This window comes from Rissa tridactyla, chromosome 2, assembly GCF_028500815.1.
Source record: "Rissa tridactyla isolate bRisTri1 chromosome 2, bRisTri1.patW.cur.20221130, whole genome shotgun sequence".
Classification (NCBI taxonomy): Eukaryota; Metazoa; Chordata; class Aves; order Charadriiformes; family Laridae; genus Rissa; species Rissa tridactyla.
In genome coordinates, this window is record NC_071467.1 from 3,410,355 (window position 1) to 3,425,374 (window position 15,020).

The 15,020-nt window shown below is 42.1% G+C and overlaps 1 protein-coding gene across 6 annotated transcripts in view; it reads left to right on the forward strand.

Moving 5' to 3' along the window:
* Window positions 1-15,020, forward strand: part of TSNARE1 (t-SNARE domain containing 1) — a 511,576-nt gene that overhangs the window by 222,792 nt on the left and 273,764 nt on the right. For all 6 annotated transcript variants that reach the window (XM_054191276.1, XM_054191275.1, XM_054191280.1 and 3 more), the window contains 2 exons: window positions 9,502-9,592; window positions 13,445-13,519. In XM_054191276.1, coding sequence (XP_054047251.1) covers window positions 9,502-9,592; window positions 13,445-13,519 — 166 coding nt within the window. The remainder of the gene's footprint in view (window positions 1-9,501; window positions 9,593-13,444; window positions 13,520-15,020) is intronic.

Here is a 15,020-nt window from a genome sequence, read left to right on the forward strand (position 1 = left end):
GATAATGTTTTTTGTAGACAGAAAGGTGTCTGTGTACTGTGTGATACATGAGAGCTCCAGAAGAAGCTTATCTATTTAGAAGGATATGGTCTCACTGCACATGGACTCTAGAGGCCAGCCATGTTTGAATTAAACCTGTCTGGAAAAATTAAATTTCTGGCTTATTTAAATTTCAGATGGCTAAATCCAAAACCATCATGTCCCGTCTAAATGGAGTTTCCAGATGGAAAATAAAGAGATGTCAAGAGAAACGCAGGTTGTGGGATCTGTACACATCTGTCTTGGAAGCCAAAAGCTCTGCCACTGCCTCTGCCAGTGATGGTACTGAAGAAAATTAAATACATCAAGAGTTTGCTAAACGCTCCTTTGCGTGATACTTCCCTGTTAGTGGATTTTGCATCTGTTTTCAACAGCTGTTGTAAATACCAGAGCATTTGCATTAATTGTCCAGACAGCTTAACTAATTGATATATACAGTGCAACATTTATTAACTTCAGTATCAAGGTTTATGAAAGCTTTCATCAGTGCCTAAGAGGTGGATTTCTAACAAACCTGATGTCCCACTGGCTTTTGGCACTGTTCTTGTGAAGTAGTACCTTCACATTACTTGCTAAGGAAATCAGCGTGCATTAATCTTTCCTCCACGCTGGTCTCTGAGCTGTATGAATCATAGAACAGAATCATTTAGGTTAGAAAAGACCTTTAAGATCATCGAGTCCAACCCTAACACTGTCAAAACCACCACTAAACCACGACCCTCAGCACCACATCTACACGTCTTTTAAATACCTCCAGGGATGGCGATACAATAGCCAATTAAATGTCGCCTGGCACAACTTGAGGCCATTTCCTCTTGTCCTACCACTTGTGACTTGGGAGAAGAGACCACTCTACACCCTCCTTTCAGGTGGTTGTAGAGAGCGATAAGGTCTCCCCTCAGCCTCTTCTTCTCCAGACTAAACAAGCCCAGCTCCCTCAGCTGCTCCTCATGAGACTTGTTCTCCAGACCCCTCACCAGCTTTGTTGCCCTTCTCTGGACCCACTTCAGCACCTCAGTGTCTTTTTTTGTGGTGAGGGCCCCAAAACTGAACACAGTATTGGAGGTGCAGCCTCACCAGTGCTGAGTACAAGGGGACAATTACTGCCCTAGTCCTCCTGGCCACACTATTTCTGATACAAGACAGGATGCTGTAGGCCTTCTTGGCCACCTGGACACACTGCTGGCTCACATTTATGGTTACATTTCCTCCATTTGTCATCTGGGACGGAGAAGGGGGATATATGTAACTTCATCACATGCGTTTCCTTTGCTGACCACCTTCCTTCTGAAACCCTCAGCACTTGATTCCAGCCATGGTTGAACATGAAGCCTTCATGTTTGTGCACCACTGCAATCCTTCCTGGATGTTTGTCTGTTGATTCTTAAAGCTGAGCTTGATGGAGATGATAAACCACCTGTTTTTGCACTTTAGATGACAGAAGAATTGCTTGGTCACTGCCTTTCTTGTTATATTTCTTGCTAGACAAAGGACGGACATTTTTCATAGGTTTATAAGATAGCCTGTTTGCTGCACAGTGACAATTTCAGTGGTACAATCACTTCTAATGCCTTTTCTTTCTCACTTAAATCCTGATTGAGGAACTGGATTTAGGCACATCGCTTAATTTAAGTATACACATAGGAGTGCTTGTGCTTTAATACCCCTAACTAGAAATGCACAAATAATAACAGCAAGCTGAAAGGTGTCTTAAGCTCTTTGTTTGCCTTTGATTTCTGGCTCACTTCGCAAAATAACGAAACACCTTGCAGTCGTTTGAGTGAAATGGATTCATTTTTCAATTAAAATTGCCTGGTTTTAAGCAAAGTTGGCTTTTTTCTTTTTTAATCTGGGGTGAAAATGCTTACATCTCAGAAATTTGTGTGATTTATTCCCTTTTTGCATATGTTTGCTCTGGATGTTCTTGCCACCAAAAAATTTGGGGGCAAGAAAATACATGAAACAGCAAAAGCAACTTTTAAAATCAGACTAAAGCCTCAAAAGCTCAACATCTCACCAAAACTTTTCATACCCCAAGGTAAAAAGCGCTGGCTCTTTTATTAATGATGGTTTCAGCATCATTTCTCAAGGAGAGCTGAAGCAATCGATCACTCATTCACATCACTGAAGTGCCCTTCATCTTTACTTTTCACAGTGCCATACCAAGTATTAACCCAGGTTAAATGCTAAAACCAAGAGAGCAAGTGTGGGAAGGGTAATAGGCTAAATTAATCTGCAGTTCAATTTATCTCCTGTCCATTTGTCCCTGTCTTTCCTACATACACGTGTGCGTGTAGGACACGTTCTTGCACACTCATGCACCCACGCTCACTCACCCAGTCTATCCAAATGGCTTCATCGGTTAGGGCTGGTGCATACAGTGAGGTGGGTGGATTGCCATATTGTTGATAACATGGCAGCACGTCGCATTATTTAAAAAAACATCCAGCAATGATGGAAAACTTGACATAGTGTGAAGCGGTGCTCTTAACACCACCTGTGACCCTAAAAGGACTACTAGCTAGACACGGCGATGTAGCCACTGGGATTAGTGTTACAATACAATAGATGGGACTGCCATCTCCTGCCGTGACACGCAGAGCCTGTGCGTGTCCCTGGCTCAGCCCCACACTCAGTAAGCACTTGCCATAGAGGGTGTTACGGCTGGGAAGTTCCTAAACTGGGAGACATGGGCTTCTTTTGTTTCTGATTCTTCTCTGAAATGCAGGGGCTAATTTCTACAGGAGAATAAATTGTGAGAAAATGCATTTAAGCAGATATCTCAGTCCTCTATTTTATCTGCATGAAGTCCTTGGGCTTCAATATATTTGTTATTGCATTTTGTGTCTGTAGCTTCCAGACTGTGTTCTGCAACAGGCAAGTTATAAGAGGAAGTTTGCAAATATTGGAATCCACATACATAGTGTTTCCAAAAAGATTTAGAGGTTAAAAACATAAGACAACATCCATGCCTCTGCAAATTTCAGGGAAGGGGGGCAGTTTCTAAAACTCTTTAATGGCATATAAAATGTTTTCCGTGTTTCTAGACTTCATGCAGGATTCAGAAAGTGTGTAGTTCTCCCTGTCTCTCCCTGCTACAAGAGTCCAAAATTATAGAATCATAGAATGTGTTGGGTTCGAAGGGACATTTAAAGATCATCTAGCCCAACCCCCCTGCAGTAAGAAGGGACAACTTTAACTAGATCAAGTTGCTCAGACCCTCATCCAGCCTGGCCTTGAATGTCTTCAGCGATGGGGCCTCCACCACCTCTCTGGGCAACCTGTGCCAGTGTCTCACCACCCTCAGTGTAAAGAACTTCTTCCTAATGTCTCATCTAAACCTACCCTGCTCTAGTTTAAAACCATTACCTTTCTCCTATCGCTACATTCCCTGATGAAGAGTCCCTCCCCATCTTTCCTCTAGGCCCCTTTAGGTACTGGAACGGACTATAAGCTCTCCATGGAGCCTGCTCTTCTCCAGGCTGAACAACCCCAACTCTCTCAGCCTGTCCTCATAGCAGAGGTACTCCAGCCCTCTGATCATCCTCGTGGCCCTCCTCTGGACCCACTCCAACAGGTACACATCCTTCTTGTGGTAAGGACTCCAGAGCTGGAGGCAGTACTCCAGGTGGGGTCTCACCAGAGCGGAATAGAGGGGGAGAATCAACTCCCTTGATCTGCTGGCCACAGTTCTTCTGATGCAGCCCAGGATGTGATTGGAGGTGTTCAAGGCCAGGCTGGATGAGGCTTTGAGCAACCTGGTCTGGTGGGAGGTGTCCCTGCCCATGGCAGGGGGATTGGAACTAGATGATTTTCAAGTTCCCTTCCAACCCAAACCCTTCTATGATTCTATGATTCTATGATTGTGTGTCGCCTAGTTGCATTCTGGTGTTGTTACAGGCACCTTTGGCTATGCTGCTGAGAATTGCTGCAGGGATACGTCCCATTAACCTTTCCGTGACAGATGTTAAGCTGTGGTCCACTCATTAATGCAGAAATGTGAAAGGCACAACAGAATTAAAAAGCACAGGCAAAGCAATCAGAATAGTCACAGTTTGATGCCATTTATCTTAGGGCACTAAAAGGATTATCGGGGCAGCGCTGGAAACACTGGTGAATGTTACGAGCTCATGGAGGGCAGCTGAGGTCCTCGGGCTGGAAAGGGAGGGACCTGCCTGCTTTTTGCAGGAATGTGGTTCAGGAGGATGAGTTACTTCTGCACAACCTAAGTTGCAAGAACAGTTAAAAAGAAGCAAGCAGTTTATCAGCACCTGGAGGGAAAAAAAATTACTATCATGATCAGTAGTCACCAGGGTTCATCAAAATGAAATTATGGCGAATTAAATTAATTTCTGTCTCTGATAAGCTAAGAGGCTTACTGGGTAATGAGGGAGAGGGGGGTGTAATACAGCTCAGTGCTAGCAAGGCATTTACAAAGGATCCAAGGGTCTCTTTTATTAGGAAATAAAGCGAAACTTGTAAAATTAAAACTTACTTGGGAATAGTATGGGTGGGAGAAGGAAAAATAACATGAGAGGTGACTAATGGCCATGACATTGTTAAGCTGCTTCCCATGGGGTCCTGGCTTGAGTGCTCTCTGAGCTGTCAGTAATGACTGACAGATGGAGTCTGAGGCAATGCTAAGCTAATCTGTAGGTGATGCAGGGTTAAGAAGAGGCTTTATATACTATCCTGCAGATAATTTAGTTGAAAAAACATAAACCTGAATTTCTGGTAGCAGGTCAATGAGTAACTAGCTGCTTTCAAAGACTGGTCAAATTCTGTAGGGGAGCAAATACTTTCCTTATTTTAGTAATAACCAAAAAAAATAATAAAAAATGTGGAAAAATTTGCTAGGGTTTGCATTGTTGTATATTGCCCCAGTTGCATTTTTGTGATGAAATTTGTGAGGGCTGCTATCTGACTACAATTCATGGAAGTAGCAGTCCGTTTTTCTCCTGACTTTTACTCTGCTGGATGATTTACACCTATGCAAGGGGGTTTGCTGACAGACCAGAATTAGAGCTCTTATTTCGCTCTGTTGTAAATGATTTCTCAACATCCACAATCAGTTCCTGAAGGAGAAAGGGGAAGGAAAAAAAAGAGCTGTGAGTGTTAGTTTGGAGCCAGAGCAAGTGGATTTAGTCTTTCTTCCCTTGGTGACTCTAACGATGCAGTGAAGGTAGTTTAGGGCTTGGTGAAACGACCTTTCCTCCTATCGCATCTTGCTGCTTTGTTTACATCTGTGAGAAATACTTATAGATGAGAGATGCCCACTGCGTTCTTCCTTCCCTGTGTGTGGAAGCAGAGCCAGCAGCCCTTGAGGACGAGGCACAGGGCTGTCTATGGGCAGTAAGGTGTAGTGGTCTAATGCAGCACAAGTTTTCATCCTATAGATAAGTGTTCACTAACACAACTTTTGAATGCATCAGCCTGGATCACCTGTTTCTGGAAATATCCTTAGCTCTGCTTGTAGGATCATCCTGGCTGTGTAGGAGACATCCAAAAGTGGTGGGTTACCACTGAAATGTGAACTTCTCTGCAGTGTCTTTGGAGATGTCCCTCTCCACAGGCCATGAAGGACCTCCGTCGGCTTTGCTCTGAAGTTATGCACCTTGATTAGGTGGAGAAAGGGGAATAGGAGCCACGGGGACTAATTCCCCCTTGCTACTCCATGGCTCTGCCTATGGCCAATTCATAAAGTTCTATACACATGTATTTATAGTTTGATGAGGCCTATCATCAGCTCCCACAGCCATCAGTCCTTCACAAAATCCAGCTCTAAAACAGGGAAGAGACTGGCTAAAGTCTTATGGTGTGAACAATTCCCTTATGCGTGCTTAATGCATCCTTACATATTTATGTCTCCAACAACAATGGAATATATGTAAATGCAGACACTCAACCTATTTCTGCTTAAGCGGCAGATTGTGGAGCTCAGTGCTCTGCTCCGCGTACCGTAATTTTTCCTTCTTTTTGTACCAGAAAGCTGCATTGAGGGGTAAGCATTACAGCTGCTATGCAGAAGCCAAGTATACGGTTTAAGTTGTTCTGTACTACCTGGCTTAATTGTAGCCAAACCTACTTGACCACCCAGCTCTTAAATGCATAAAGCTATGCCATTGCTATGCAGTTGCACCGTGCCAAAGGAGATACAAAATCTTATGAAATTTAAGTCAGTACAGTAAAGGTATCCTTGATCTGTACCTGAAAAAACTTATTATTGCGCTTATATACTCGGGATCAGATTAAAGTAAAAGAAGCCATATCCTGTATTATAAATGGAAATGCCTTTTTCCTGCTGGAACCAGAAAACAAAGCTCTTTGGGATTATTGAGTGGCAGCAGGCACGGTGAGGCAGAGAGAAGTCTTTCCCCTGTCAGTCTTTGCTGTTGCATTTGGGGTCTGATTACTTTTTGTTGACTCGGTCATTCATCAAGAGTCTCAAAGAAACGGCGCAAACAGTAGTTAAGCTCCTTCATTCTGTCCCTGTGGAGAAGGGAAGCAGCCGTCATCGCATCTGTGTCTTTGCTATGCTCATTTTAAAACTGGATAAATAAATTAGAGATATGATCGTTCAAAGAACAAACTGTAAGCAGCTGCGCGCTGGGGATTGTGGAGTTGGTGGACCGTACTTCCCTGGTAGAGAAAACAGCAGCCGTAGGAAACTCTTAGGCAGCAGCGTGGCATCTCTTGTATTATTTAGTGCATTGTCTTCGCAATCTTCGTGCATACAGAAATGCGCAGCGAGGGATGTTATTCTCCCTAAGAGATGGCCTTTTTGTTTTTACTCTTAGAGTGCTTATTTCCAGAGTAGCGCTGTAGACAGCTAAGTCTTTTACAACATTTGTATTTTAGGTACTCGGTATCACCATAGACTGAGTATTTGACTGTTTCGTGGAGGGCTTTTTTCAGAAGCAAATTTTATTCATCAGAGACACCCCTTTAATTAACTTCCACACTTCCATGGGGAAAGGAATATAAAGGAAGCTAATAATAATAATAATAATAATAATAATAATAATAATAGTGACATATCTTGTTACCATTACATATTAATATAAAATGCTGCAGGGAGTGGAGTTTCAAGGACTCTTTTTTAATGAAGATCTTAATAGCATTTAATGTAAATTAAATATAATCACTGTCTGATTCCTGAGCGTATCTTTGAGGCTGAAGAATAAGAATTTAATTGTGCTGACAACATAGTGGGAAGTACCAAAATCAAGCACCAGCATGTTGGTTAAAGTGTATTTCAAATTAAGGCAGAACTTTTATTTTTTGTACTCCCGCTCCCATTTATTTTGCTGCAGTTCAGTGCAAAGTTTGTGCGCGGCGTGGATTTATTACATAAGGTATCTAACATAAAATTTACATTAGTATGCAAATGAAGGAGACTTAGAGATTGGGAAGGATCAGATGCATGAGCCTCACAAGCCATTTTACTTTGGGGATGGGGAATTGCTGGTATGTAAATCCCTGACTCGTTCTGTGGGCAGATAATTTAATGAGGTCTGCAAAACGGCTGGACGTCAACTCCAGCGTCTCGCATTGCATTAAGAGGAATTAGTTGTGGAAGTCTCAGTCTTGAAACTGCTGCTTATGAAATTCATGTCCTTGGGGGCAAGATTTGCTTGATTAAAAGATTGGGGATTGGGCTAACTGTGTACTCCTCAAGGTAGGTGATGTGACAGAATTCAATTCCCAGCTCCCTCTCTTGCGATGAGTGTGGAATACCTGTCTGTGGTAGATATGACCTCTTCCATCTTAAATTACAAGTGATGTAATTAGTCAGCTGGTGCAGTGGGTCCTGGGATCATAAATAAATGAAGTGCACTTTGATGAATGGATATAGAAATGGTATTTTAATCTAAGTCAGAATAACTGGTTATCAGATCCAGTCTTGTCTTCATGTGAGATTATTTCTCTTTCCTGTATGGTGCCAAAGGAGTCCATACCTTGTGTGTGCTTGTTCAACCCTTAACCTACACCTGAATTACTGTTCTTCAGCTAAGAGATGTTATCTTCATGGTACGCTGAGCTTTCACTGGTACAGCTGGTAGGTGCAATGCATAAATTTAAATCTACTTTTATCCTAGACAGCTTTCCCACCCGAACTGTCTGCACACAGATCTTGCTTAAGTGGATAAGGACTGCAAAACTTTGTTATGGGGGTGAATATTGCAAATTCCTGGTGCCTATGTCCATTTACCCTGACCAGATGGGAATGACAGTCAGTGGAGTGCTTGTCTCAATTTATTTATAGTTAAGGTTGCATTTGGTAAAGATAGTTTGGGGGGTGGCCTTGTTCATTAAAGGAGGAGCATAAAGAAAGAGTTGACATAAATCTTGAAAAAGTTTGCCTTCATTGATGCTGACAGAGAGCAGGAAGGAGCTGAAGCGCCAGGACGGGCCATAGGTCTTCAGGACAGACAAGCCATTAATTGTCATCTGAACATTTTTTAATCAAAGGACTTCCATTCAGTCCACATTCCGCCCACCCTGATAAAAAGAGCACTGAAAAATGAGCCTTTTCAATACATCTATGGCTCAAATGTGTCCTCTAAGGTAGAAAAAAGATCATTTTTTTTCAGGTCTTTTTTGAGTCTTTCTAGAGTTCTTGACTGAAGCGTTACGGAAGAACACCCTTTCTGACTAAAATGATGTGAAGTGCTCCCTGGGGAATCTTAGAGGCTGAAAATCCCCTGTTGACCTTATAAAGCTTGAGAACTACTGGATTGAGCTAAGAAATACCTTTGGGCGGTGTTTATGTCTCTTCTCCCTACTTAGTGTGGTCCCAAAGAGCGAGGCCAGCAACCAGTGCTTACAAGAAATAATGGTACTAGAGTTTGGGTTATAAGGAAGAGTGAAAATCATGCCTGGAGAGGAGACTGGTTTGGCTCCCTGCATGCCTGTTTCAGTGCTCATAAAGCAGCACTGCACCTTCACATTCACAGTGCTTTCCCGGAGATACTATGTCATTAGCAGGTAGATGATCATGGTAAGTAAATTCGCCCCGCTCAATTTCTTTCTTTTCAAATTTCCCTTCTGAATATGATAATTTTCCTGGACAAGCCGTCAGGTAACTCCCTGGTCTCATCTCTTTTTGCTCTACAAACCTTCTTTTGACTATTTTAGTTGCAATACCAACCATCTGTGATGGCCCAGTTACCTGCCCACCCGCTATTCTCACCTTATCTCCCCCCAGTGTCTTTGCAGGTCCACAGCGTTGTCTTTGTGCTTATGACAGGAGGAACATTTTGGGCAGCTCCTTGCTAGTATTTCCTACAGCCTCCTCGCTGCCATTGCTGGTCAAGGCCCTGGACTTACGTAGTACTACTGTGTCTCCATGCCCTGTGTGTTGTGTTTTCTCAATTGCTCTGCAGCTTGAAGAAGTTCTGTAAGTGTCTCATTATGCAATTAATTTCAATTGCAATTCCCATCGTCTCTTCTCTTCTGCAGGCACGCAACTCAGCAGGAGACTAATAAAACCATCACAACTAGCACCAAAGCCATCAAGCAGCTGTCTGAGGTTGTCAGAGGCTCATCCAGGGTACGTGTCATTCAAGATGTTGTTAGGGGAGAATGCTGGGGCTTACAGAGGGAGGAAGAAGTGATAGTGGGTGCTTTAAAGCTGTTGAGCTCCATGTCTTTTTATAAATTCCTTTCCTGTTACACAATAAGCGTAGCTTGTATTTATAAATTACCAATGGGAAAACAGATGCAGAAACCAGTTCTTCTCCCAAAACTGGATCACATAGAACTGGAAATCAAGAACTTGGCAACTTGACTATAGCTCACACCTGTTTTGGGGTCTCACTCAGTTTAGGTGAAAGTGCTACAATAACCACCTGGCTCCACGTGAGTTTGGCATTGGTTAAAGACTCATTTGTGCAGTGGGTGTGCACTGGGGGCAGGTGAGTTTGGAAGAGCGTTGAAATGTCTGGAAAGGGCAAAGCAGTGGAACATGTCTGCATATGACATTCATTCAGGGCTGTGTGCTAATGCGAAGGCAGCAGTGGGGATAAATAATTACAGGCTGTGGCTAGATCAGAGTGGGACTTTGAATTATGATTTACACCACAACGACCAGATCTGTTGTACGAACAGTCTGGTCTTCTGTCATTGGTAAGTTCAACTCATACAAACATCATTGTCACAGGGGGATGATCCCCATCCCCTGGTCCCCAATGCAAGGACTGGACAAACAGAAGGTTTCTGACCTTTCCACAAAGACCTTATGTTCCTGCTGACTTTGACTTGTGGTGTTTATCTTGGGTAAGAACAGAAACATACTGTGAGGGGCAAACTCCAGCTGGTGCAAGAGTGGAGGAGAAGTTTCACCCACATAACAGGTGATTCATCAACTGAAATGAGAATAAGAACAATTCTTTTCTACTTGACTCTGCCTAGCAGTTTTCTGTTACGTTTTTGCTTCCAGCATCCATATAGTTTCTGGGTCAGGAACTTACCTGAATTGGTGTTTTACCCTCACTCATTCTGCAAAGTCCTGTATTACTTCAACTCTGTTCACACCATCCTTCCACCTAAAATGAACACTGCTCTAAATACACAGCTCATGTCTGTCCAAGTGTTTTTTACAGCCTGGATTTATGTCACTAGTGAATGGGCATCTGAGATAAGGATTTAAAAGCTGATTCACCTCAGATGACCTTTGTGACCAGTCAAGGACCATGTGCAATTGAGCCCACCTAAAAAAAAATGAATGGGTGATGATCTTCTCCAGAGGATGGGGAGGGCAGCCTGGAATGACTCTTCTCCATGTGTAGACAGCGACCTTAGTACTTTGATCTTTGTTAACATGTTGCTTTGATCAGTGGTGGACTACGAGGACTCCTTTTTTTTTTCTCTTTTTCATCCGTACTCTGAGTTTAATTGCTTCAATGCTTGATGAAACAGAAGATATTTTCTTGGAGATATGGGGATCTGGGATGTTTTGTGCTGATCTCCCATCTCCCTTTTGTGACATAAATTGGGTCCAAAGGGAAATCAGGCAAGGTCATGTTAAACCCAATTATAGTGCCACAGAAGAACGTCATTATTTGCCCTTGGAGCCCATGTAGTGTCCACTGGGGCCTCTCAACAGAATAGTTTTTACTGTCATGGGGAGAAAAATTGCTAAGTTAAAAGGAGAATATTTAAGGGCTGAAGGAAATAGACACACAAACAATTATGGTAATATAAAGAATAAACTTGCTGCTCTCTATTGGCATCACTTAATAACTTTCTCTGCTCCCTGGTCAATTAATTTAACAGATTTTATTTTTTTAACTCTTCTTTTCTAACAGTGTGCAGTTTAAATAATTAAACCCACAAATTTTGATATAAAGCCTGTAGCCCTCCTCCTGTATATAGAATAAATAGTTCTGGTGGGTATTGGCTGCTGGTCGGTAAGTCCCTCTTGGGGATCTGGGTAGCATTGCAAACCTTCCTCCCATAAAATTTCTCACAGCATGAAAAGCCTTCCATTAATTTAGAGCTTTATAGTCAGTCCTTTCCGATCCATTATTCTGTATATTGCTCTGCATGCACATGCGGACAAAAGAAAATATATTTTTTTTCTTTCTTCCTCATTTTCCAGCAGTAATGCAGCACCGACAAGGTGCACTGGGCGAGTTTCTCTGACTTCCCTTGAATCTCCAGGTGCTGCTGGAGCTATTGGAGTCAGGATGCCCCACTGAGCAAATTGATAGTAATTCGGGAGCAAAGATACTGATGTAAGTGGATCAGTGTGATACAAGGCAGGAGACTGATGTAAAATAGCACATGGCTATTTTAGGGCTTCCTTCCAAAATAACCTCAAAGGATTTAAATAGAGAGGCCTATCTGGAATTCCAGGTTTTTGTAGGATGAGTGCTGGACCATGAGATCAGCTCTCCAGGGTGGCAATCCTATCTTGTTTCGCGTGTGTAACAAACATAAGGTTTATAGAGCTTTATCTGCAGAATGGGAATAATGATACTTGCCCTGTTTGAAAAATGCTTTTAAATCTTTGTATGAAAATATAACCATTAAAAATTAAAGATGTTTATCCCATCCTTTATAAAATTTACTTTTGTATTCTTAAGCAGTTGTCTGAAACAGCTGAAATTGCTGTAAAGTGAACATTTCTGCTTAGTAGCTTTAGTGTAGATTGGGTTTTGTTTATTTCCTTGGGTTTTAAGGTGATGCCTCACTTCTTCGCAGATCATTCCCCTCTGTAAAGCCTGGACACATGAACGCCTGCACACCTGAAGTTTGAGATCCAGGGGGTAGAATAGTTCCAGAATTTCCATTTCCTAGGGATTAACCTGACACAGTTTGCTATTGGGGTTTGGTCACTGCATCTGAGAGCAGTGATTTTGCAGCATGTTGGATAGTTATATCTAGGCTAGACAGGGGTCTTCCTTCTGAGGACGCTTTTCTTTAACACATAGATCGGTATCTTGCTGGGGCAAGCTCCAAACAGAAAGGTGGTGACATTTGGGTATGTGTTTTGGAAAACATGCAGATAAGTTGATTTCTGACAGTAAGGCCCTAGGCCAGGCAAAAGGAATGTTATTGTGGCTGATCATAGTATCATAGAATCATAGGATGGTTTAGGTTGGAAAGGACCTTAAAGATTATCTAGTTCCACCCCCCCTGCCATGGGCGGGGACACCTCCCACCAGACCAGGCTGCTCCAAGCCCCATCCAGCCTGGCCTTGAACACCTCCAGGGATGGGGCAGCCACAGCTTCTCTGGGCAGCCTGTTCCAGTACCTCAGCACCCTCAGAGTGAAAAAATTCTTCCTAATATCTAATCTAAATCTACCTTTCGTGTCTGGTCAATCACCCATTGCCATCAAGTAAGGTGATGAACTCCATCATGGGTTATCATCGAAATAAAGGACTTTTTTATACAAGGATCTCTTGGGTTGTCATGTCCAGCAGGTAATCTGAGGCTGGATTTTTGTAAGTAGAAGCAGGATGCCATGCTACAACCACTCTGTTCTTTTGATGACAATAATATTTTCTTGCATTTGACAGTCTTTAAGAACTAGTATTGGAGTAAGACCCCCCTCATGCAGTAAGCAGGACAGCAAAATGTCCCGCTATATATCCTTGCCACTAAGGTGTCTGGCTCACATAGAGGACTACACAATAGTCATGAATTGATTGCTATCTTGAATATCCAAGGTGACATTTTTTTAATTGCTTTGGCCTGAAAGATCAAAGCATCTTGTGCACCCTTCCTAAAATAAAACCTGGTAGCATCCAAGCATTGAATTTTTAGAATACTATTTGTGCCTACTTTGTTTACTTGGTGTCTCCCACTAGGACTGTTTCCCGTGGTCACAGACAGAGTCTACTACTTGATTTATCTCTACAGACCTGCTAACTAGGCTTCTGTTTTTCTAAAACAGCAAGAGCGACTTCAGCTGGACAGGCTGAAGAACCAGCTGTCAGATGCCATCCAGAGATATGGAGCTGTGCAGAAGGTGAGGGTCTCTCTTGCTTCCACTGTGAGTTTGGGAACGTGTTACGTGGGAGCGAGTATGGCTCCCAGGAGTGTGGAGCTTCTCCATAGAGCTGCTCACATGTAGTTTCCTCCCTCTTATCTTTATCAGTCAATCAGGGTATCATTACATTGGAATATGCACAAGCATGCGACTGCAGAACAATTCAGCAAAAAAGGAAAAGGAAAAAATGTGGTTTTGCAAGTTGTGTATCTGGTGGACCTTCAGTGCTACCCCTGGCTTAGCCATGACATTATTTTGGTGTGTCTCCACTTTCAAGGGAGAAGGAGAAGTGATTGCACAATGCCCCTTTCACCTTCTCTACTTACAGAAAATATGCGAGCAACATTGCTAATTTAAATGTTAACCCACCTTATGGCTCTGCTGCGCTAGATGGCTTTCCGAAAACATCTTGTGGTTTGGAGCTGTCACCAAGATCAAACTGTTTAATAAAACAAACAAAACCTGAACTCCAGCTCTTTAATTTGCTTCCTGCTTTCCCACTTTACCCTGGGGAGGCTCTACTGATGAGCAGATTTGCTTTGCTTTTAAACACTGTAGTAATGATTTAAATTTACCATGCTGAAACTGCTTCTCTCCCCTGAAGTAACATGTTTGAATATATATCTGGATTAATTGAATCCTATGCAAATGCAACCTGGATGAACTCTGGTTGCTTTCTTATACTACTTTAGTGAGTTTGACCCATATCTGCAACATATGGGAAGAATATATTGCTAATTATACAAGTGTAATGAAATTTGGCTGTCAACATGCACTTAAGAATGTATCTCTATTTGAAAAGCCCTGTATGGATTGATTTCACAGCACTTGCCGACTATGGTTTATAAATAAATAAATAAATAAATAAGAGTACATAAAATTGCACTTCAACAGCATGTATATTATGTAATAGCATTGCATTGTCTCTAGCGCTATCTCGCATTTTTAATTCCTTCTCTGCCCTATTCAAAAAGCTAAGTGTGGGGTTCTTAAATAAAATGACTTCATCCCATTAAATGAGAAATTGGAAAGATTCAGGTAAAGACCTCCACCCCCATGTGCACACACCTTTTTTATGCCTTTTTTTTTTTTTTTTTGCAATGTTCATGAATACAATCCATCTGAACTGTACATGTAGATTTTTAGTTTTTTAAAAACCTGTCATCAATTCACAAGTGCCAAAATTAGCCACTGCCGTTTGTGAATGCCCGGTTGCGTCAGGAAACCAATCTGAGTGGTAAATTGCTACTTATCCACGTCCTAGCTGTCATTTCTTAAATGCATGTTTCAGTTTTGATAACCTTGTCATTCTGGAAGCTTTGAAGACTTTTAATTCCTGAAAGACCAAACTTTTCAATGCAGTTCTACTCCTTTTTTTTCTAAATAATAAGACTTTTTTCTTTTTTCTATGTCCTTTTCTTTAAAAAGCAGATAAATAGCTTCATATGATTCCTTCCTTAAATATTTGGATTCTGTTTTC